The 24,034-nt window shown below is 49.1% G+C and overlaps 6 protein-coding genes across 6 annotated transcripts; 5 read left to right on the plus strand and 1 right to left on the minus strand.

Annotated features, from left to right (window-relative positions):
• Positions 1–138: 138 nt before the first annotated feature.
• On the plus strand, positions 139–622 carry J3458_005913 (uncharacterized protein; the record flags this gene model as incomplete). The annotated part of the gene is made up of 2 exons (XM_007817336.2): positions 139–516; positions 554–622. 2 exons carry the CDS (start codon positions 139–141, stop codon positions 620–622), a joined length of 447 nt encoding a protein of 148 aa, XP_007815527.2.
• A 6,311-nt stretch (positions 623–6,933) lies between these two features.
• On the plus strand, positions 6,934–8,569 carry J3458_005914 (uncharacterized protein; the record flags this gene model as incomplete). Its single annotated transcript, XM_066119050.1, has 5 exons — positions 6,934–7,181; positions 7,229–7,575; positions 7,638–7,978; positions 8,052–8,211; positions 8,268–8,569. 5 exons carry the CDS (start codon positions 6,934–6,936, stop codon positions 8,567–8,569), a joined length of 1,398 nt encoding a protein of 465 aa, XP_065976572.1.
• Positions 8,570–11,770: 3,201 nt separating this feature from the next.
• J3458_022501 (uncharacterized protein) lies at positions 11,771–12,343 on the plus strand. The gene is made up of 2 exons (XM_007813541.2): positions 11,771–12,161; positions 12,216–12,343. The coding sequence occupies exon 1, from the start codon at positions 11,806–11,808 to the stop codon at positions 12,145–12,147; it is 342 nt and encodes a 113-aa protein (XP_007811732.1). The 5' UTR covers positions 11,771–11,805; the 3' UTR covers positions 12,148–12,161; positions 12,216–12,343.
• Positions 12,344–16,312: 3,969 nt separating this feature from the next.
• On the minus strand, positions 16,313–16,750 carry J3458_005915 (uncharacterized protein; the record flags this gene model as incomplete). Its single annotated transcript, XM_007813540.2, has 1 exon — positions 16,313–16,750. The coding sequence occupies one exon, from the start codon at positions 16,748–16,750 to the stop codon at positions 16,313–16,315; it is 438 nt and encodes a 145-aa protein (XP_007811731.2).
• A 997-nt stretch (positions 16,751–17,747) lies between these two features.
• On the plus strand, positions 17,748–18,656 carry J3458_005916 (uncharacterized protein; the record flags this gene model as incomplete). The annotated part of the gene is made up of 2 exons (XM_066119051.1): positions 17,748–17,901; positions 17,959–18,656. 2 exons carry the CDS (start codon positions 17,748–17,750, stop codon positions 18,654–18,656), a joined length of 852 nt encoding a protein of 283 aa, XP_065976573.1.
• Positions 18,657–20,067: 1,411 nt separating this feature from the next.
• cat1_1 (catalase 1) lies at positions 20,068–21,837 on the plus strand (the record flags this gene model as incomplete). The annotated part of the gene is made up of 1 exon (XM_007813538.2): positions 20,068–21,837. The coding sequence occupies one exon, from the start codon at positions 20,068–20,070 to the stop codon at positions 21,835–21,837; it is 1,770 nt and encodes a 589-aa protein (XP_007811729.2).
• Positions 21,838–24,034: the final 2,197 nt, after the last annotated feature.

Genomic DNA, 24,034 nt, shown 5'->3' on the forward strand with positions numbered 1-24,034 from the left:
AGCATTCGTCATCCTATACTCCAGCCCCTGTTTAATTAACTACCCGTAACAGCCTAGCACTGCCGCGAAAATGCTTATAGAAACCCAAGGGGTAAACAGGAACCCTCGTTCAGTCTCATGGGCGATGCAGCTGAGACCATGGCCAAGGTTATTATTCCTATTCACGCACGCGGGGTCTGTGCGAAACTTGATAAAGACGAGGGTGATAGAGATACATTCGTGTGCGCCGGCGGAAATGGCAAGAATGCATGCCGATATGACAGTGGCAGTCCTCTTATCGACCAGGAAACGGGACAAGTAATCGGCGTCACGTCATGGGGCATCCGAGACGAAAATTACGAGTTATGTGGTCAGGCTTCAATGTTGTATACCAGAGTCGGCCGCTACATCTCTTTCATTAACGAAAATATGGGGGATCCCCCTGCTAATCCTAAGCCTGAGCCGGCGGCGACGACCAAGGCAGACGAGGCCTGTTCCAGTGCGGAAGTGCCGAACAAGTACCGTGTACCTCAAGACGTATGTCGACGAACGGCTGCACAGTTTGCCTTTAAAGGAGACACAAAACAATGGCGTTGTCACAAACTTTTACGGTGCTGAGAAGTGTATGGATTCCAGGCTGTGAGTCTAGAAACTTGCTTGGAACTCTACGCCCGCCCGAGCGAGGACCCGCGAAGCTACCTTTTTCGCACGAGGCACTTTGAAGCCTCTTAACATACGATTCATTTTCTTGGTTCTCTCTCGACAGTGTGCTCATAAATGTCTAGCAAGCTAGGCATCTTGGTTACGCACAGCAGTGGTCAGAATGTCATAGACTCAGAACTCATTGCTAGGAAATATAACGTGGGAGCATAACTATCACGTTATTAGCCTCGTTATTTACTGGACTTCCTCAGGAAATTGTTACTTGTTGTTGTCCCTGCTGCAAACTCTGTCTTTAGTCATGTCTTAATGCCAAAAGACTTGGACATCTGTTGATCGTCGTAGACGCGATGCACGCTGTTTCCATCAGCATCCGAGACACAATTTCTCTTATACGTCGTTCTTATTACTAACATCCAAGACTATATACAAATATACGCGGTCTAACTGTGAGAAGAAGCACAGAACCAACCCAGAGAGGACTCCGCTATCCTTACCTCCTTGCACCCCCCGCTCGGTTCAACATTATGGTGCTCCGATTGCTAGGCTGTTAGGTTCTTAACAGATTTTCACAGCGTAGAAATAACGTGGTGGGACGTTCTATATCGTTTGTTGCTGGCAATACGTTGTTGAACTTCTCGACAACCTCCTAAGCCCGGTTAGATTACCGCCTTGTGATTCATCTTTCTTCTTACCACTGAAATATAGCTAGTGGACGTAAGTATTCGACCACCAGGTGGCGTTTAATATCTCCAACGGGGTCGAATACTTATGACAGCCCACTGTACGCCTGAAACGGGCACAGAACGGACGCCGGCCTTCTCGGAACCAAGCGGGTCGTTGGCTAATGTCGGCTTTGCAGAACACGATTTCCGGGTAACCCAAGTGGCGACTGATACATGGGCACCCGGGTGCCCAAATAGACTAGCGCACCCAGGTGCCCAAATTATGTCAGCACTCCTCTAGCGCTGGGACAGACCCGCAAGACCCGGCTGGAAGATCATTTCAACTAGTTACTCTCTCCAGTTTAATCTACAACTTGACAACAATGCAATCCTCCGTCGCGCTATTCGCTGAGTGCAAAGCTTGTTGCTCATTACTGTCTACCTCTATTCTCTTCCATATTTCTTTCATTCCTCTTCTCTTGTTAGCCAAAGGATGATCACCCATCTCCCGAGCGACCTGGGCTTCAATCCGCTCATCTTCCTGGTTGCTCCAGTCTAGATACGCCATCATTTCCTCTTTCGTCCATTCTCTGGACCCTGTCGCAGTGACGCGATGCTTCGACATTTGTTTGTAGTCCAAGCACCACTCGTAACTCCGCTTGTCGTATCTTTGTGGGAGCCCCATCGCTTTGCGATATTGCTGGTTGGTCTTGATGCTGCCAGCAGGTTGCGCAGCGTACCACGCATTTCTAGCAGCTACATATCTCTCATAAATGGCACCCGGGGAATCGTACCGCGGCTCTTCCAAGGTGACACCAGACAAAGACTGGACTTGCTCAACCGTTGGCCCTTCAACGGTCAACATTGGCGGACTGCCGGGCGCGTTGTTTGATGTGGCAAGCGACCCCAAGTCAGTCGACGTATTAAATCTCATGAGAGGAGATGAACGGATGGGTGGCATGCGTGCTGCAAAGGAAGAGGGTTGATCAATCTCTGCCAAGGCATCCGCCACTGCATTTGAACATTGCGACTGCTGGGTCGTTGGCACGATTTCCGGGGGGGCCTTAGAGACACCCGCAGGAGCCATTTCCGCCGTGGCACCTGAAAATGTGACTGAACTTCGAGCTTCCGGCAGAGGTACTACCGGCGACCCCTTGAACTTCAGCGGACAGGACCTCGAGGTCATAATGTGGCCTACCACGTGGCATGCGCTGCAAGTGGGAGCCTTTCTGTTACCCTGGATTCTCTCGAAACCGGATGGTTCGCGTCTTGTGCTCGTTAAGGGTTGAGTCCTATTTAGTTGGTTTGCAGCCCGGCGAGGTTCCAGAACAGGTTTTGGCAGTGCCACCCCTCGCTTTAAGTGCCAATGTGGGTGAAAATGCTCTAACAGAAGACCCTGAGCTTCTTCTTCCAGCTTCTCGAGGGTGTGGGAGCACGGCAACCCATGTGACGAAGTGAAAGTCTGACTACATAGAATCTGACGTGGCTCTTGTAGACATAACTGCCGTTGCCCCTGGACTTTGCGCAAAGCATCATGCGAAACCCTACCTCGTACTGCTTCGAACATGAGCCCGGATACATCTAGAGGTGTGCGTAACTGTTGCGAAGCTCGAATATGTTTAAGTTCCTTGAGTTGGTTTGCGATGGCATGCTTCATGGCTTGCCAAACGTCGAAAAGGTCCAAATTCGATTTCTTAATGTGTGCTTTCATCAGTGAATGGATACCCTCGGCCCTGGGAACGTTCCATTAGCGTCTTGTCAATTGCATATAGTATAAGCCACCTGCCTCGAGGTGGCCACATTGCCGAAATGCAAGTGCATATCCACCCATGCTTTAATGATCATCTCTTTGTACGGCTCGAGCCAATACATCTTGATATACCCTACACACTCTGGATATTTTTCGCCATACTTCAGTTCAAACTTGGCCAGGCGCTCGTCAAATATCTTTTCACTTGGTGAAGCAACAATCGAGTGCCAGGAGGTGTAGAATTCTTCCCATGTGTCATTTTCTGCCCGCTCTGAGGTTTCGTTTTCTTTCTGCACAAAAAAGGGCCGGCAGCGCTGGAGGACCGCTTTGTTGACATGCCAGAGGCAGAGGAGCGCTTTGGTCGTTGGAAACCAATGTGCAGCAGCGTTCATTGCAGCTAGGCATCGATCAGTCAAGACAACTGACGGAAGTTCACGCTGGTAAAGTGACCTGAGATGTTGTAACGCCCAAGAGTAATCCTCTTCCGATTCACCGGATAGAAATGCAAATGCGATACAGAACGACCGCTGGCTAGAATCTACTCCGACCATGTCGAGTAGCGGCATACCGTGTTTATTCGTCTTGTAGGTACAATCCAGCAATAATACGTCCGGGTTGCATTGTAAATACGCCACAGAGTCAGGATGGGCAAAGAAGATAGCCGTCAGTCGATTGTCTACATCCAAGCGGACGCGACACCAAAAGCCCTCGTTATCTAATTGGTCGACTAGGGCTTGAATGCTGCTCTGGCCTTCGCGAAGATCTCTCCTGGTTGCCGCAATCCGGTTGTATATATCCCGCTGAGTTGCAAGTGTTTCTGAGTGGTTATGGAGGTAGGTCCTTATTTCTCGAGGGGCAGTTCCAGACTTCACGAGTTTGGAGACGATCGCCGCATCTTTTCCCACAAGCTTGCGGTGGGCAGGGTGTGCAGAAGGATCATCGCTGGGCGCGTGATTATGTTTAGCACATTCGATGTCTGGTCGATGGCTCAAGACCCATGTACTACCATCTAGCGATTGCTTGGCTAGAACTGAAAACTTGCAGCCAGTTCTTCGGCTCGAAGTGCGTCGCACTCGATCAGTAGAAGGGCTTGGAGGAGGTTTATTCCTATCACAAGCGAATATTACTCTGACTCTGCCATTTGGTGTCTTGAGGGATTTCCCTGTTGTAAATGCGTACCCTCGAGGTTTCGCCCAAGAATTGATAGCATCAAGTAAGGACTCGCGTGATTCATATGTGCCTTCGGGTGGAAGAACGTCGTCAGGGAATGCTGCCTGATCCATGTTTCATCAATCTGATTGGCGCTGCAATGTGCAGTGGCTGCAGGAACATGCTGGGGCACAGGTTCTGTCCCAGCGCTAGAGGAGTGCTGACATAATTTGGGCACCTGGGTGCGCTAGTCTATTTGGGCACCCGGGTGCCCATGTATCAGTCGCCTAACCCAAGTGCATGGCTCTAAACTTCAGGCTGACGACTTCCGCATATCCCGCAGCAGTTGGCAATGAAGTCAACGGCAACCTTCTCGTTATGAAGTCCAGACTTCTTAAAGGCCTCCTACAGACAAACTGTGATCAATATTAAAGAACGCGTTGCTCAATCCGTCTAGGAAACGGATCAATTTTAACACAATTGCAGAAAATTCAACCCAAGGTACAGAACACGCGGTTCTGCTTAGTGGAATACTGGGTTTCTGTATTATATCTAGTAAGATCAATCCCACTGTTCCGGGGATCTCTCGAAAATTGGGGCCCAACTGGTCCCCTTTACACAAGAGTGCTCGGCTTGCAAGAGGCATTATCGCTTACCGCGGTTGCTTTCCCGTGTGTTCAGCACGCTGACACTGCAGCTGGTCCGTGTATTTGGGTGACTCATCTGTCGTCTTTGGCGGATGTCCGGAATGATTCTGACGTGTCAGATCCATTGAGGCTCAAGAAACTATCTCTGCACGAATCATCTGTTACCTACATTTCATTCACCAACACGTAATTCAGGCTGACTGACCAGCCTTTGTGAAATGGCCCCCCTCTTGCTGTAAGAGCAGCACCAAACACTCGAGAGCTACTTTATACACTTTATGCAGCCACCGCCTCCTTTGTTCTTGGCAGTCAAACAGGTGTGACTGTCTTAGCCCGCGCTTTTGCCTGGAGTTCCGCAGCTGCGGCTCTTCCGCCAAGTTGCTCTGTCTCGGCTGGGAAATCTTTAGGCTTGATAGTATTCCTACCCTTTGCTTTATTACTTGAATGTCGTATCCGTGCATAGTGGCGATGACTTTTCATTTCGAAAGGAACGAGTAAAAGAGGTTTTTACATTCAACACACCTTGATCACTTGCAGTTACAGTTGAGCTACGCAGCTGCTGGAACTACAGGCAATGCATAAATCACCGCTACTTTGAATATCAGAATTACGTCAGGGTCTTTTACAAGCTTGTAGGACCTTAGAATATAGCAGAGTGTGACTAGAAATGAAGCTTGTTGCGCGTTTCTGAAGGACAACGAACGAAGAGTCAATCCATGGAAGAAGATCACGGTCAGTTGTTGCACTCCTCATCCAACACCCCGACGCATGGATTCAGAGCGTCAGGGCCACTTTCTGTCCCCTGACTGTTCGGTCCAATTATATCTTCTGCCTTGTATTCGCTGGTTCTGCCTCGTCATCAACCAACAAGCAACAACAATTCCAACACTTCTAGACCCTTTGACCCTAGTCACGCATGCAGGGCTTGCGTTGAAAGTATTTCAGTTGTTTTCAACTTGGCAAAGGAACTGCTGTAGTTCAGAATAACTTGTCACCACCGAGCATCGGCTCCTGTTTTGCCGTGGTAGCACCGCGGCTGCCACATCGACGCAGCGCATGCCGGTAGCGTGGCCTGTGACAATAGTTACGTCTTCTTTTGACTGTTAACTCTACGCTGTTGGAATATTTTTAAACTGAGTCTTGATGAGGAATCCTGCACGCCGCATCTGTCTGTTGTTCAGGCGATCCATATGTTGTCGGGCACTGGTGGTGTTGTGCGAGCGAGCAACACCATGCATGCCCTCCTCTTGGCATGCCACGATATCATTGGCCTGAAAGGAAACGGCCACTGACGCTTTCGGTCAAGACGGGCTTTTTACCCGTGCGTCGATTAGAAGTCATGACTGGAAAACAGATGGTCTAGCTCAGATATGTCGTAAGGGTGGGAGGGCAGACTGCCTGGTGCTCGTATGCTTCGTGACGGCGCTTTTGTATATCAGAAGATCTTGTCCGCTTTGCTCTGTTGTTTTACCAGCTTAGTTCTTCCTTTCTATCGTGACTGAGCTTTTAAGCCGTTCAGTTCTTACTCTATCTGCTCTATCGTGACATTAAAGAGGACGATGCAACTGGGCATAACCAACGTGCCGCAAATGCAAAGCACGGGCCGAGCATAGATCTACCTGAGGTCGGGACATATGTCACCGGACCTTGATTCAATGTTGGGAGACTGTCGTCTGAGTCCTCTTTCCTAGTATCCACCAGCAAGGTCGGGGTATTGTATGGGCGCTTATCTTTAAGCGACGTAATCATAAGTACTCTGATATATACACACATGTACTGCTTTGGTGTATATTGTGGCATATCCATATATACTAAATCAAGCAAATATATCTCGACAAAGTCCGTCTATATCGTAGCTCGATTATCGAACAGTATCCTGAACAAGTCTAGAATGTAATAGTATGATGAAATAAAGAAGGGGGAGTGGGTGTTGTGTTGTTGGTTCCGTCGTCGTCGTCGTTACACGAAAGGTACTAGGTACTTCGGTACTTTGGCACCCCCAGGTTTTTGTCTCTGTTTTCCTCCGTCTCCAGAACATCCAACGCATCGCAGTCCTCGCTCGTCCCTTCCAGTCTCGCCGAGGATGCCTTCCGACGTCTCAAAGCAAGCACCGCCGCCTCCCCAGAAATACGCTCCTGGTTATGGCTGGTGGAACGAATACGAGGATATTGCACAGGTATTGCCCCATGAACGAATTGACCGCTATGTTCCGGGAGGTTTTCACCCAGTAGCACTGGGCGATACTTTTCACAACGGTCGGTATACAGTCAGAAATAAGCTTGGACACGGGGGATACTCGACCGTCTGGCTAGCGAGAGACAACGACGTTGGGTAAGTACGCGGATTATTTTGCAGTGCGCGAGGCTAACTTCTCGCAGGCGTTGGACCTCGTTGAAAATTAAACAGGCTTACGTCTCAACGGAGTCTTTGGACGATGACAAGGATGTCAGAGCTTTGAGGATTCTGGAACAGAATCATGCGTCGAGCGATCCATCAAGCCCACCGTGTTTCGCTCGGCTTTTGGACACTTTCCAGCACCATGGACCCAACGGCACGCACACCTGCGTTGTAACCGATCTCCTCGGACCAACTTTATCTTTTCTGGTCAATAACTACAATGATTATGACATTCAGGAGCTTTTTCGCCCCGATACCATTTTGAGGGCCTCTAGACAGCTCCTAGAAGCAATTCATATGGTCCAAGAGTCCGGGAGAGTACATGGAGGTATCGTCTGTTATTCATCCCATTGCCCACATGATTCAAGAATCGAAGACTAAAATTTGCAGACATATCTTCAGGTAATGTGGTTTTCACATGCTACCAGCTCCTCGAAGATGACGAGGAACCTCAGGAGATTCCCGGGGGGGATCCCATCGTCGCCGAGTACACAGGGACCGAACCGTTGCCGAGCTACCTTCCAAAGCATGTCGTAGCCGCGACTTCCTGGAACGGTTGGTATGACTATGCAGAGGAGGATGTCAGGTTAGTAGACTGGGGAGAATCTTTCTTGACTAGTGAGACGGCAACGGCAGCTAGTCTTGCTCAACCCCTCGACCTGAGATCCCCCGAAACCTTCTTCGTCGGTTCCATCGACTACCACCATGATTTATGGAGGGCAGGCTGCGTCGTAAGTCAGTCCACTTGTCCTACACCCCTATCCGACTTGCAGGCTTGGTAGCCTTACCAGGTCTCACTTCTAGATCCACGTATTATTCTATCAAATGTCACCATTTGGGTTCCCCTCTTGTGATGATGCAAGTGAGGTCCAAAAACAGACCCAAGTCATCGGTCCGTTGAGGCCAGAGTGGCACGCGAAGTGGCTGCAATTGATAAAGGAAAGCACAGAGTACAAACCATTGCGTAAGTTCTGACCAGAGCCTATGACACCAGGATGTTTTGACTCATGTTGATGGTAGCGGACAACGCATTCGAACGTCTCGATCAAAGCTTTGAGCCGCGCAGATTGGCTATCATTTCTCACGCAGAAAAGTCCTATGGCAGTGACGAAGACGAATACCACATGAAAGACGACTATGAGGCATTGACGTGTCTCCTAGGCGTGATGGAAGGGCTCATGCAGCATGAACCTCAGAAACGCATCTCTGCTCAAGAAGCCGCGGCGAAAATTCAGTGGCACGATTACCGGAGAGACTCGAGGTCAGATGAATCGGAAGAAGAAATTACTGAGAGCGAGGGGGGACGGGAGTCTGACAGCTGACGAGTTTTTTTTATGCTGCGCCTACTCTGGATATATCCTGATGGAATAGGAGGAGGGCCAATATCAGTCTTCTCATCAACAAAGCCGACTCACCAGGTCGTAGGTAAATAGAACTAGAATACTGTCCATGGCTCCCCGCTGAGAATGTTGAGCCAAGGTGGCAAAAGTGAAGTCAGCAGTCACAAGCAGGACAGCTCCTTTGAAGAAAACTATTAGACTTCAGGCAGCGGCAGTAGCAATGATTGCAACAAAAACTATTACATCTTGTGACCATTGAGAGTACAGACAGGGTCAAATAGATGGCGGGACGCATCAACATAAATATCCGTGCAAACGTGTGCTCCATCGTCTACTTCTCTGGCAAAACAGCCTAGCCCCAGAAATTCCAGATTGTGATAGCCTTCAGTCTACATGAGAAAACTTTTAATATCATGATTGCCGCGAGTATTTGACGTTGCAAGACAATCGTGTCATCCTCAGACCTCGTCTTGTTACGATAGAGAGCCAAGTGTTGTCTTCATCTCCCTTGAACTCTTGAATGGGGGGAAGAAATGATTCCAGACGCGACTTCCTAGCAGCGACCACGACTAGATGACTCAAGTATCTCGCCAGAGAAGAAGGCCCTCTTATGTGTGATACGAAATTGCATAAATCCAACCTGGAACAGCAGCGGGGATAGATACAGCTGCTTGCCAAGTAATCATGAGTTGATGGAAATTCACTCGGTCCGTACGGTAGCATGGACCTCACATCCAAGTTCATTCCATTGTGACCTGGGATAACGGAAATCAAATCTCAAATGACATTGCAAAAAGTAAAAGAATGAAAACTCGCTTCATAAAGATATACTTGAGTATGATGGTCTAATGAATTGAAAGAAAGACCCGTATAATTGCCTGGGCAGTTGCCGCAAGTTGTACTTGTATCTCGATAATCATGTCTGGCTTTATACTCTGTTACCTTGTCGCCGCTATAAACTCAAACTCTCACCTCGTGTCTAACAAATATTACATATCAGGCCTCATCCCATGTTATTGCATGCTTTGTCGCGCGTTACTCTAGACCCCCTGACCTGCTATCTCAAACCCCATGCTCCACGGACTCTGCAGAGAATATACCGTTTCAAACATGAGATTGTACCTCAAGGCCCGTTCTCCTCTCTTTCATCGAAAAGACTCTATATATAAATGCCATTTTCCATAAAAATATAGTCATGTAAGAACAAGGCAAGGCCAGAAGAAAGGCATCTCTATGCCCTCATCAAGGCCGTCCCTCCATCGCTGCTTCGAGAAATCTGTGTAGGCACATGCTTTGTTTTCATCAAAGTAGAAGGCCATCTCTATTGGTGGCCCGAGCATGCCAATCATATCCCAGGACGCATTATAACTTTTAAAAACTTTACCATCCCTCTCATTACCGTATAAAGGAAAATTAAATAAAAATGGAGAAAATGTCATGAGAAAGAAGGCGGCGGAACGTTATTAGATTATTACAGTAACTTTGGGGTATAAACGAGCTTAAATATCGTCCTCGTCGCTGAAAACCTCCTCACCACGCTTGCGGCGGGCCATACGCTCTGTATCAACTGGTTAGCATCAACTGTCTCTGGCGGAAAGCCCTTGTGCTATTGCATTGACCTGGATGCATAACTGAATAAAAAATAATATGGCAGAAGGTGTCTCTGTCTCTGGCAGTACCATTAGAAGCGGCCTAAAAGTTGCACAAGTTGTTATGGAATAAAGTCGAGTATTATGGTTTTGACCTCCAAACTCGGCGACATTTGGCGCCGCTTTTGACGGCGACGGGCAGGGAATAACAGACCCCCTTTTGCAGACCCGTGCAGTATCCCAAATCCTGATTCTGCGTCCATCCGACTCCGTGAGGAGATCCTCAGCGGATAAAGGGGACATAGTCCTACCACCCCCAATTGTTGGACCCTATACTGATTTGCACCCGAGTTTGTACCCCAGAGGCAGATCCACTATCACGAAAAAGAACGCGCTCTAATTGAATAGCAACTATAGCCCCTTATATTCCGTTGACATCCACTACCGTAAGATGCTGTGACTGAGAATTCTCTAGCATGGGGAGTAGGCATAGCGACGGACATTACATGAATGTCGTTGCAAGACGTGTGTGATGTGACTCCCGTTTCTCCTTGGGTGCCGGTGAAGCATCTAGTTTCGGGAATTCGAAGAGAAGAACATCGTGGCCGTATCTCACCCGCGCTCAACCTAAAAAAACCTGAAGCTAGCCTAGCGCCTAGTTGAACTAATGGAAGCGAAGAAATCGCTTCGTCTTGCGGCCCATGGACAGAAGATCATAGGCATGGCTGGCAGTAATGCCTCGACGTCTCGCAAAAATCACCCGTATGCCATGCTAATGCCGAGCCACAAGTATCCTGGGCTAGAAGGAGCGGTGAGTCGCCGAGACTTTGAATCAGATCAGACATACTTTGACAAGAGTCTCCAAATCTCGCGTCTGGGCGGACGCGAGAGACGGGCAATCCGACTTGAGCATATCTAGCTATTCAAAGTTCAAAAGAGAGAAACTGAACAATGGGTTGCGTTATTCTTTCCTTGCCTTCCATGACCCACAGGTGTCGAACCAAATGAGCCGCGGCGTCGCTCACAAATGTTGCCATATTACCACCCCGCTCTTCACGCCGGCCTCTTATAATGCACTGTCAATATGTTCACATGGAACCTAGCAAGTCTTGTGCCAGGTTACTTTGTGCGTCCAACAGCTGACTATACATGTTTTGGCGAATCAAGTTTCCGGCTGATTGGTTCACGAAAAAAAGGGGTCCTATATGGGGATGCAAAGTCTTATAAACCTAGGGCCTGTCTCCTTGCGGCGACAGATAGACCACCTCTCCAAGCTGACATTATCAAGTATATAGATATTGTAGTCCCAATCTTTCAATCTCGATCCGTTAAGAACAGACTTCATAGTGTATAGCGGCTCGCCCCGAACCAGCCCGTGTCGGGACAACTGCTCCCATATACACGAGAGCCACCTCAAGGCCCAGCCCATTACATTCCTATATTTCACAAGATATAATAAGGGTACTATAGGGTTATGTGAGTCCGCGAGCTCCAAATAAGTGGGTTGTGGCACGAATATTTCAATATGTGTGGGACGATGCGCACTTCAGAACGAATACTATTCTTTTTTCTCATCTCGTATTTAAGCACGCCAAAAACTGTGGCACAAGCCCATCTCGACCTGCTACGATGCGATTCACTTCACTAGTCTTTGCCCTCGCTGGCTCGGTCAGCGTAGCCATGGCCAAATGCAGCAGCTATACCGCGTATCCCGACGAGGGCGAGATCGCACTGTACCGCAACTATAACTGCCACGGAAAATACTCCAACGTCGGCGCCATGGACACGTGCGTGAGCAAAGTCAACTTTAATGCCTGCTCTGCGATTACGAGGAAGGGAGTTACCTGCGACATTTACAAATCCAACGGCTGCGACGGAGGCTATATCGCTACCATCGACTCGGACGGCTACAGATACTTTTGCGGGTGGGTGGTTGATACCGTCAAGAGTGTTCGGTGTCGCTCGGCCTGAGGCGGACTTGAAAGGTAGTAAGATGCTTTAAATGTTTTTTTTACTATGCCGATACTGAAACTAGTTAGTCAGTGTGAAACAATATTCAAGGACACCGTCATGGCCAAAGATTGAGAGCTTGGACATGTCGCCGAGGAGAGTTGGTGGCGGAGGATTAGGTCTTCTAGTCTAGGATCAAGAGTCTAACAGATACAAGCCCGCCACAATTAATATATGCCAGCTCGCAAGGTTATCAATCGGCTTGTATGTGACACGTGGGCCCCAACCTGTTTCACCTTTATGTGATGTCTTCTGGCGTGAAACAAAAACCCCAAGTTGATTACGTATTTAAACTTTGGCAGAGATGGTCCTCATAAGGGCCGTCCTCTCCAATGGGTACGTTGCTTTTTGCCTTTGGCATAACTAGCTACATACCCCTGTGCATTACACTTTTACGTATGCTACAGTGAGTGTAGCATGTCTGCCGAGGCGCGTGGTATTTCTTGGCCGGCATGGCTGCAGTACATGCAACACGATCCTCGCCAGGCCACTCGCTTACTCGAGCATGTAAAGGTGTCACAGTATACAGATACTTATAACCTTGTTTCTGCTTGCAATCGACTGCATGCCACAGGCTGTGCTGTTAAAACATGATAGGCACTACCTCAACCACTATCCAATCGTCTCTTCAGTCCCGCGTCGCTATTCTCAATCTGACACTGTGGGCTCATCATGCTTGCCATGGATCCTATCTTCAGATACTGCTCTAATAAATCTAATAAACTGCAGCTCTTCCATACAACTTCAACCCCTAAAGACAAAGACCAACTACCAAATTCACCATGACTCCATTAAACATCGTTCTCGATGACATGCGAGGAATAGCCGCCCAATCGTCATGTTTTTTCATACAATCTGGGCTTATATTGTTGATATTGAAGCAGGCTACGGCTATAATGGCAAAAGCTATTCGTTTACACAATTTCCATTTATACGGCTAAATCATGCCGGGCATGCCATGGTCTGTGTATTGCTCGTCATTGGCTGCCATGTCAATGCCATGATACACGGGAGGCAGTGGGACAAGCTATTCGTGTCGATAAGCTCGAGCGTGATGCGTCGTGGGATCCGGCTCTATATTCCCCCTCTCGTCGCAACTCCCATCTCGGCCAGTTCTATACGCCTAGGCTGGTGGGAGCCTTCACAAGCAAACATCGAGGCCCATTTGTTCACAGTGCCAAATCACCCGAATCGACAGCCGACCATGTCGGCACAGTTGGCGGATTGGTGGCATCACACAACCGGCATTTTCAATCTTTGGACCTACTTCAGCACATCGGTCGTGTAGCCGTATTATAATGAGTCCGACCCGCACCTGTGGACGGTTCCGTACGAGGTCAGAGCATCTCTGACTCTCATGCTGGTTTGGGTTGCCTTGGGTCGCTGCCGCCCTGTGGCTCGCTGGATCCTGTTCTTGTGTCTCATGCGATTTAGTTTCAGCTGGGGTCGTGGGAGGTCGTTTTGCTCCATGTTTCTAGTCTCAAGTCTATATCTGCTCTCAGCTCCGGCCGTGAATATCAACGACAGTCCCGGATACGCCGGATCGGATCCGCCTTGCCAGAGAGCTTCGGCGATAGAAAGATAATCGTTCACGGGGCAGGGGCAGTCTCCAGCTCGTCGGTGCTGCAGAAGCCCTTCTTGGCAAGATGGGCCCAGCATCTGGGCCGGATAAGCTATTCATTGTATATTGTGCATGGTCCTGTATTGCACATGGTGGGCCAGGCTGTTACGCCAGCGCTGTGGGCGTACTTTGGTCGAGAGAGCACGCTGCAGTGGCTGTTGGGCATTATTCTAGGAAATGCATTTACCTACGCGCTGGTATTTCTAGTGGCCAATTTTTTCCATACACGGGTAGATGATGCGTCGATGAGGATTAGTCGCGCGGTAGAACAGTTTTGCCTGGGACGGTGAAAATAGACCTACTCTCTCTAATAAGTTCTTAAAGAACTTTGTCAAATACAATCCTAGCATGCCTAGCTACTTCGAAAAGACCCTCCAGTTACTAATATTGTTAGAGAGGCGGTAGTGTTATTTCTGCACTGGGGGCGGCCACGTCAGAAAAGCAAGAGGCCGGGATAGCTTGAACATTACAATATAGACTAATACGCATCGTATAGATATGTTTTATTATCTTTGACGTTTTCATTACTGGTAATGGGTGCCCGTCGTGCTGCTCTGTGTTGAAATCAAATGAGGAGCCAGGTTGAATTCCGGCCCTCAGTATAAAATCACTTGTGTAAACGAAAACGGTTTGCGACTAATTGAACACACTTTCTTTGCATTCGCATAAAAGTACAAGGTAACCTTAACCTAGTGAGAAAGCTTATACTAAGGCGAGTTGGGGCGATCATGCTCAATGTCACAAAGAGAACGCGCTCTAATTGAACAGCAACTACACCCCCTTATATTCCGTTGACACTTGATCTCTTCTGGCCGTTCTTGTTGAACCCATCATGGCTAACAAATGTCTCATTAACAACTGTCGACGAAGGAATATCAATTATACGTAACGCTATGGCCTCATGGTCTTTCTACATTGAAGAATTAGTTGGATAGTGTCGGTAACAGCGCTTCTGATATCCTCAGGGGTACGACCCGTTGGCCCATTCGTCTTGAGAAAAATGGGAACTGCCCAGCAGCGTGTTCCCCGTGACAGTCGTGCGCCTTTCTCTGAACATCTGAGACAACATGGTCGATTGATCCGTTCAACTAAACCAGTTGCTCAGTAGACGCGGGTGGTTGAGAGCCAAAAAAACGGCGGCGGACGTCTAGCATCGCCGGCATCAATCATTCTCTGGGAGAAGTTGGCGGAACTTCCTGGTCTTTATAGCCCGTACGTGAACATCGTCATGCCACGCTTAGACTGGCCTTGGTTTCGAGGGGGACATGGCAGCAGACGTGTTTTGCTTGGATGCAGCAGTCTCTGTTGTTGTAGCCGGGGGTATCGAATGCCACACCATGGAACATCATGGATAGATCTACCGATCGATATACCGGCAAGCTACATATTAAGTGCGGAGCAGGTACACATTTATATTGCATCTCTCCCTAGAGCCGGTCATGGGACTCATAACTCGCATGTCTCTGCAAGTCATGTATCAGACCTTCTCGTGAAACTGGCTCAACAAATTCGGAGTCAATCAGAATTCTACAAGACCCAAGACAGAATGCAGCAAATCATTGCCAACGCCAGCCATTTTCCGTACCGTGGGCTGTTCGCATGGCGTAGCGCGGCCGCCAACGTGATACCTAGTCTTCCGAGAACGAAGAACCTGCGAGGCGTCTACTGGTCTGGCATTGCTCTCGTCCCCAACCACTCCGACTATATACCCTGCGTCATGGACAAGTTGTCACCATGGACGGCTATGGATCGCATTGAACGTGCATTTGGTCCCTGCTTGACTAGCTAGGCTGCTAATTTGAACCTTGCAACCTAGTTTGAACCTTGTAACCTAATTCGGACCTTCTAGATGAGAATGCCCGGCTTCAATGTTGTTGCACGACCAACTGATGACGTACTCGTCAACACAAGTACAAAGGAACGTCGACCCCCATCCTTTCAAGCTAGCATCGACAGCCAGCTCATTTCATCATACCATTGTCACGTCCAAATCGCGTTGTATCAGGGCTTACAGTAAAATACCGACAATATTCGCATCCAGAGCTGAGCATCTTGCATCAAGCACTTGCTCAGAAACATGAAGATTTCAACAGCCATTGTGGCCAGCTTAGCCCAGTTAGCTACAGCGAGCCCTATGCGGGCTGGAGAAATCGGAGGAAAACAATGTCTTCCATACGGAGCCCTCTGTGAAACCGCTTTCGGTCCCATTGGCACTTGCTGCGATGGACGATGTGAGGCCGATGTCATTTCTAATGACAGCAGTCATTGCGTAAGTCCGCATTCTATAACCGGCGACGAGTTCTGTGCGCAAAAGGCTGATACACTAGGGCTCATCCGCAGCGATAACCGGACACGAAGGATTCAAGACGGCCGAGCCTGTTGCAAGGAGTCAAGGAGTTTCAAGTTGGCCAGCCAGTGTTTGGATAGTTGAAAAATAAAGGGCGCTGTTTCGTTGCGCAATTTGGCATCTTTGCTCATGTCCGGTGGACACAAACAAACCCAGCATCACGTCTTGACGTGCTTCATGTCCCCCGGCAAGCCCTCATACTGAGCACCACTATCCGATATCGTGTACCAACTTGGCCGGTCACGCTCATGTACGTGGCGCTCGACCCGTGGAATAGCACCACTAGACTTGGCTTCGTCCATGGTTGTTGCCACGATGCCAGCTTCGTCTGGCGCCGCCTCGTAAACCATGGTCATCGGGGCACGACACGCCCTGCAAAACGTGCGCGTAGCAAAGTCGGAAAACCTGGCCTCGACGACATGTTCATCTCGAATCCACTCCAAGCTCTGCCGCTGGAGATTTGCCCACGGAGCAAAGGGCGCGCCGTGCAGTAGTCGGCATGTTGGGCAATAGCAGAATGTCATTCCGTAGGCGGGCTTGGTGCCGCGATATTGGACTCTGCAGAGTGTAATGGTAAAGTTGTGCTGCGTCGACATGCGGAATATGCTGGCTGGATTCTGGCGAGGTTCAAGTTAAAAGGGCCGGGCTCAATGTGGTACGCCGTTGGTCCCCGAGACCATTTCATGGCGTCAGGGTGTTGCCAAAGTTGATCATGACCTCGGTAGGTCAGTGCGGAACAGACAATCTCGTGTGGCTTTGCCAAGTGGGCAAAACAAAGTTTCACAGAAGAGTCCCATTCGACAAGTATGAATTTGACAGCTCTGGGGGATTTCTAGATTTTGTATAAATAACAGCTGCTATGATTCCATTCGCTGCAGCAAGGGTAAAGCAGGAGGTATACGTATCTACAAGTCCGTCAAAGGCAAAAGCGTACATTTCGTAAATACAAGTCTTTATATTTTCTGGCCCCCGTAAGCGAATAAATGTGCGAATAAATGTACGAATGCACAGCACCTTCATGTCGTCGCGGGAAGGAGCTGGAAACGGGTGTCGTCATGTTGCCATCATGACCGGACAGAGCATAACCAACACCGGCCACACGCCTTGAACCGAGGGGCTTGGTCTCCAAACAATGGCAGATGTGGCTCAAAGTGCGGAATGAATCTTCAGCCTTTACCAGATGAATGGATGAGTAGGGACTCCATATGCCATCGATCAAAACACCATATCTGCACTTTTACAATGAATGCACCTGGGTTAGTACCCAACAACATTTCCCCACTCTGTTTGAACCTCGAATAGCTCCCAGCATTTAAACTAGGAGATGATGAGCATTCGTTCATCTCTCCTAACCGTATTCTCTATGACGTTCCCAATCACCCCTCAAAATCTTGCGCATTCATGACGTCAAAGTTCGACATTATTACCACGGGCAAAAGCTCCGGTACCTTGCAACGATATTTATAGGCTTCACTTTCCATCTTGTACAATCGACATTTTCATCACTCCATATTTGCCAATTATGATTATGGTTACAAGTATTGACCCTCAGAGCCGATTACCTCGTCGCAAAACCCATCACAAAATCCCAGCATGCCCAACACAGCCGCCCCCCCGCGCAACGAGCCCGTGGGAAACAAACGCTTCGCAGACTTCCACCTCGGCGGCAAAGTGTTCGTCGTAACAGGCGGCGCAAGAGGCCTGGGCCTCGCCATGGCAGAAGCCCTCGTCGAGGCAGGAGGAAAAGGTAAATCCACACGCCAACATGACTCCCCGTGCAGAGCACCACTAACAACAGTCCCAGTCTACTGCCTGGACATGCAGAAAGAACCCGACCAGGAATGGACAGAAGCCCAAGGCCGCGTCGTCCCCGAATGGGGCGGATCCCTAACCTACCTGCAGCAGGATGTCCGCGACACCAAACACCTCGAGGACACGATTGAGCAAATCGCCGACGACAACCAGCAGTTGGACGGCGTCGTCGCCGCCGCGGGGATAGTCCAGACCACGCCCGCACTCGACTACAAGCTCGAGGATGTCACCAGGATGCTTGCCACCAACTACACGGGCGTCTTCATGACGGCTCAGGCCGGGGCCAGGGCCATGATCAAGTACAGGTGCCGCGGGAGCATATGTCTGGTGGCGAGCATGTCGGGCGTGGTGGCGAACAAGGGCATGTTCTCGCCCGTGTACAACTCGTCCAAGGCGGCGCTCATCCAGTTGGCGCGCAACCTGGCCATGGAATGGAGTCCTCTGCGCGAAGACGGCAGCGGCGGGATTCGAGTCAATTGCCTGAGCCCGGGCCACATCGAAACGCCAATGGTCCGGGAGCTGTTTGAGCGAGATGGCGATTTGAGGGAGATTTGGACCAGGGAGAATATGCTGGGCCGGTTGGCCACGACGAGCGAGTTCAAGGGTGCCGCGCTGTTTCTGATCAGCGACGCGAGCAGCTTCATGACGGGGAGTAATCTTGTGCTCGATGGGGGGCACACGGCGTGGTAGTTGGCACATTGAACCTTGCTGATATAAACAGATGGTGTATTTGGACTCTTGTACAGGATAGAAGCTAGGAGACGTACTCGCGAACAACACATGGTTGCAGGTCATGGTGATGAGCACTTGCATCACTGCCAATGGTCCTCGTATAAAAAAAATAAAAAATAAAAAAAAATAAAAAGAAAAAGTCTACCTCTCTCTAGCCATCTTTGGGTCCCTCGCCTTCTCTGGCTTTCCAGTCGCTTCACTACCAACTACCTCTGGCTTCGCCAGAAGGACGAAGTAACAAGCCGCCAATCCTACCCCCGCCAAGCCCGTCATCAACAGCGTGGTGCTAGATACATGGACGGTCAGCACAACACACTACGAGTCTAGATGCAGAACACACTTGTTTTTAATCTCGGTAGGCCGCGCGGGCTTGTTTGCGCCAGGAATGTCGGCGTATGTCCTCCTCGGTGGAAGACGTGCTCGCAAGGTGATGCCCGGCCGCAAGGCGAGAGATGCTGCGCGTCTGGTGAGAATCATGGTAAATGAAGGTGCTGGGATGTAAGTTGGATGGGAGAAAGGAACTGGTGCTTTGGGATTCTAAAGTAGATTGAAATAGCCTACATGTCGTCCAGAGGGGCAGTGCCCCGTACTCTCGACTACAAAGCGTCACCGTCGTTCGGTCCCGATGCCCGATCCCGATGCGGACGGCTCGGACATTTTCGTCCGGCCGCTGCCACCGCTGACCCCCCTTCATCATTACATCAACATGGCGCAATGGCGGCCGCCATCCACAGCGACATGCAACGCTGCGACCCGTCCTGCTGTCGTGGTTGGTCTGTCCCAGATGGTTGATGTCATGGACCAGCAACGTGAGCTGCCCGTCGTCGTCGATATATAGTCGACCAGCCAACGTGGTCGGGGATGGCGGCAGCGGATTGCAGCCCACATGCTCCAAAGCAAAACCGCAGCCATGACGACCAAGACAGCCAAGGCGGATCAGCTCGAGGCCTCGGTGGTGCAGCCCACGCCCGAGGACAGGATCACGGCAGACTTTGGGACCAGGCAGTCCAACACGGATGACTGGCTGCGCGTGAGCAGCGACAAGACGACGGGTCCCATGCTGCTCGAGGACGCCTTTGCCCGGGAAAAGGTAAAGAGTTGCAAACTCCCCACGGCCGACTGCTCCCACTGACGACGCGTCAAGATACACCGGTTCGACCATGAAAGAATCCCAGAACGGGTCGTCCACGCCCGCGGCACGGGCGCCTTTGGGACGTTTCGGCTCCTCGAGTCGGCCGAGGACGTGACGCACGCGGGCGTCTTGACCGACACGTCCCGGGAGACGCCCGTCTTCGTCCGCTTCTCGACGGTGCTCGGCAGCCGCGGCTCGGCAGACACGGTGCGCGACGTGCGCGGGTTCGCGGTCAAGATGTACACGCAAGAGGGCAACTGGGACATTGTCGGCAACAACATACCCGTCTTCTTCATCCAGGACGCCATCAAGTTCCCCGACCTCATCCACGCGGCCAAGCCCGAGCCGGACTGCGAGGTGCCGCAGGCGCAGTCGGCGCACAACAACTTCTGGGACTTCATGTACATGCACCCCGAGGCGACGCACATGTTCATGTGGGCAATGTCGGACCGGGCCATCCCCCGCTCGTTCCGGATGATGCAGGGCTTCGGCGTCAACACCTTTACGCTGCAAAACGCCCGCGGCGAGCGGCACCTGGTCAAGTTCCACTTCACGCCCGAGCTGGGCGTCCACTCGCTCGTGTGGGACGAGGCCCTCAAGATTGCCGGCCAGGACCCCGACTTCCACCGCAAGGACCTCGCCGAGGCCATCGACAGGGGCGTCTACCCCCGGTGGAGGTTCGGCATCCAGGTCATCCGCGACGCCGACGCCGACGGCTTCGACTTTGACGTGCTCGACGCCACCAAGCTGTGGCCGCAGGAGCTCGTGCCCGTGCGCTACATCGGCGAGCTGGAGCTGAACCGCAACGTCGACGAGTTCTTCACCGAGACGGAGCAGGCCGCCTTTTGCACGAGCCACGTCGTGCCCGGCGTCGGCTTCTCCGACGACCCCCTGCTCCAGGGCCGCAACTTCTCCTACTTTGACACGCAAATCAGCCGCCTCGGCGTCAACTGGGAGGAGCTGCCCGTCAACAGGCCCGTCTGCCCCGTCATGAACTTCAACCGCGACGGCGCCATGCGCCACACGATTGCGCGCGCAAAGGTCAACTACTGGCCCAACCGCTTCGCCGCCCAGCCGCCGGCCACCGCCGACGAGGGCGGCTACGTCGACCACCCCGAGGAGGTCGGGGGCGTCAAGGTGCGAGCCAAGAGTCACAAGTTCAGGGACCACGTCTCGCAGGCCCAGCTCTTCTACAACTCCATGTCGGACGTCGAGAAGAGGCACATGACGGCCGCCTTTTCCTTTGAGCTGGACCACTGCGAGGAGCCCGTCGTCTACGAGCGCCTGACCCGGCGCCTCGCCGACATTGACCTGGGCCTGGCGCGGTCCGTGGCCGCCATGGTCGGCGGTCCCAGCCCTGCCCAGTCTCCCAGGCAGAATCACGGCAAGAGGGCCGCCGGGCTGAGCCAGCTCGAGTACGTCCCCGAGCGCGTGACGATTGCCTCGCGCAAGGTCGCCGTCCTCGTCGCCGACGGCTACGACTCCATCTCGTACGGGGCCGTCGTCGCAGCCCTCAGGGCCGCGCGCGCGATTCCCGTCGTCCTCGGCCCCCGGCGCTCGCCCATCTTTGCCGCGGGCGAGGACAGGCACTCGGCCAAGGGGCTCATGCCGGACCACCACTTTGAAGGCCAGCGGAGCACGCTCTTTGACGCCGTCTTCATCCCGGGCGGCAGAGAGTCTGTCGATGCGCTGGCCAAGATGGGCCGCGTCACGCACTACGTACGCGAGGCGTTTGGCCATCTCAAGACGATTGCCGCCACGGGCGAGGCCGTGGACCTGGTCGGAAAGGCCGTGCAGCTGGATGGCGTGCGCTTCTCCGCGGATAGCGATGCGGTGCTGAGCTACGGCGTCGTCACGTTGAGGCATCCCAAGCCCGAGAGCTTGCGGGAGGTTGTTCAGGCGACCAAGAATGCGAAGCACTTTTTGGACCAGCTCTTCTGGTCGGTTAGCCAGCATCGATGCTGGGAACGCGAGTTGGACGGGCTGGCTGCGCAGGTTGCATATTAGATGGCTCCCAAGATTGTACCCAGAGAGCATGTTGCTAGTCTCAAATTGTACCGAGAGCATGTTGCCGCAGGTTAAATCGTAGTCGTGCACAATGCCAATGCTTCCCGTTCAAATCATGACATGACACCGAGAGCTACATTGCCGCTGGTGTTGAATCGTATTCGCATGTATCCACCAATGCTTCCTGCACAATCATCCCCTCGCAGCGTCCAACACTGCCGTGATGCCACCAGACACCACATCACCACACATCTGCCTACTGTAGCAAAGTCATCTTGGTCAAACCCACCGCCTCGACCACGTTAGCTCCCGTCGTCGGTGGAGGAAACCCCTACAACGCTCATGTATCTTCTCCGCATTTAATCACTTCTCTATAATTAATTGTCACACTTAAGGGACACTAATTGTTATGATAATGTATATATACAAGTCTATATCTCGCTATAAAAGAGAAGATTATATGTGCTCTTTTTATAAGTGCGCTTATTATTATAATTATTTACTTATAATTAAAAGCTTACTCTTATTTAATTACGCGTATGTAATTAATACTTATAATAAGTAATTTATTTTAATATACCTTTTAATTAAGTTTATTATTAAAGCTATTATAAGCTTTATTTTTCTTATTTAAATACTTAATTAAGCGTTAAGGTTATGCTTATAAGCTTAATTATATATAGCTTATTATAAGTTATAATTATAGTTAAAAGACCTTTACTCTCGCTTTTTATAACGCGCACACGAAGTTACCTGCGAAGAGGGATTAAATTAGGCACCGCGTATAGAGGGTTACCTGTAAAGAGAGATTAAATTAGGCTTACTTATATTCTAAAATAAGATATAAATCTCTATTAATTTTAGTTTAAATTCTATAAGTATTATTACGTAAAAAGTAAGTATAAATTAAAGTTTAAACCTCTTAATAAATAAGTATAAAAGAATTAATTTGAATATTAAATAATTTAAATAAGTTTTAATCTTATATTATTAAAAGACTTAAAAATAAAGTTCTTTTTTAATTTCTTATTTAATTATTTTATATCTTAGGTTTATCTTAATAATTCTTAAAACTTCTCTTATATAATTACCTTTAAAAAGATAATAAGAACTTAAAATAAAGCTATTATATAAAGGAATTCGGCCGTATATTATAGCAAGGAATTTAGCCGTATATTATAGCTCGATTTAGCTAGCTAGACCTCTAAATGTATTGTATTTTTTGTAATTTTTACTATACTATATTGTATTGTATTATATTGTAATATATTACAGTACATTACAAGATAAGAATACCTATAAATATATTATAAGGCTATAAAGTATCTAATATTATAAATAAGTGCTTACATAAGCATATTATATATTAAAATAAAGCTAAAAATCACGTGATTTTACATCTTTAAAAATTAACCTTGAAATGTGAATATTAAGCGAGATATTAAGCTTTAAAGTTATGTCTTAAAATAAAAAGTAAGTAAAGCGGGGCGAATTTTTAATTCCTTATAACTTTTTAATGTGGTAACTTATAATAGTAAAAAGTGAGGCATTTTAAAGAGCTAATTTAGCTCTTTTTAATAATATAAAACCTTTCCTTATAACCCTTATAATTAGCCTTATAATTTTAAGTTAAAAAAACAAGGGTTTTTTTTACTTAAAATACATTTATAGGTATTTTAGTCTTATAATGTAACGTATTTAAATATAATACACGAAAATACAATACAATACAAAATACAATACATAATACACTTGTATTTACTATATTTGTAAGAGCTTTATAGCTAGCAACGTAGCCTCTAGTTACGTGCTGCGAACACGTGATATATCACGTGCTATACAATTATATAAGGAGCTTTTTAGAGCCTTTCTAGAAAAATAGAACCTTAATCTTCTTAGCCCTTATAGCTATTATATTTAACTAGTATTTTAAGGTATTTTAATTGATATTTTAACTGTTATTTATAATCCTTTATCTTATATATAGTTTTTCCCTATATAAACTATATATTATATAGTAATATATTAAGAGAAGAGACACCTATTATATCTCTTACACGTAAATTATTTACTCTATTAACTCTTATTAAGTACTTTATTATTATTACGTAAGAGATATAATTAAAGAAGTACTTATCTTAAAGCTTAAGAGTAGAGCTCTTACAGATATAGTAAATACAAGTGTATTATATATTGT

The sequence above is a fragment of the Metarhizium acridum genome (genome assembly GCF_019434415.1).
Source record: "Metarhizium acridum strain ARSEF 324 chromosome Unknown scaffold_31, whole genome shotgun sequence".
NCBI classification, from domain to species: domain Eukaryota; kingdom Fungi; phylum Ascomycota; class Sordariomycetes; order Hypocreales; family Clavicipitaceae; genus Metarhizium; species Metarhizium acridum.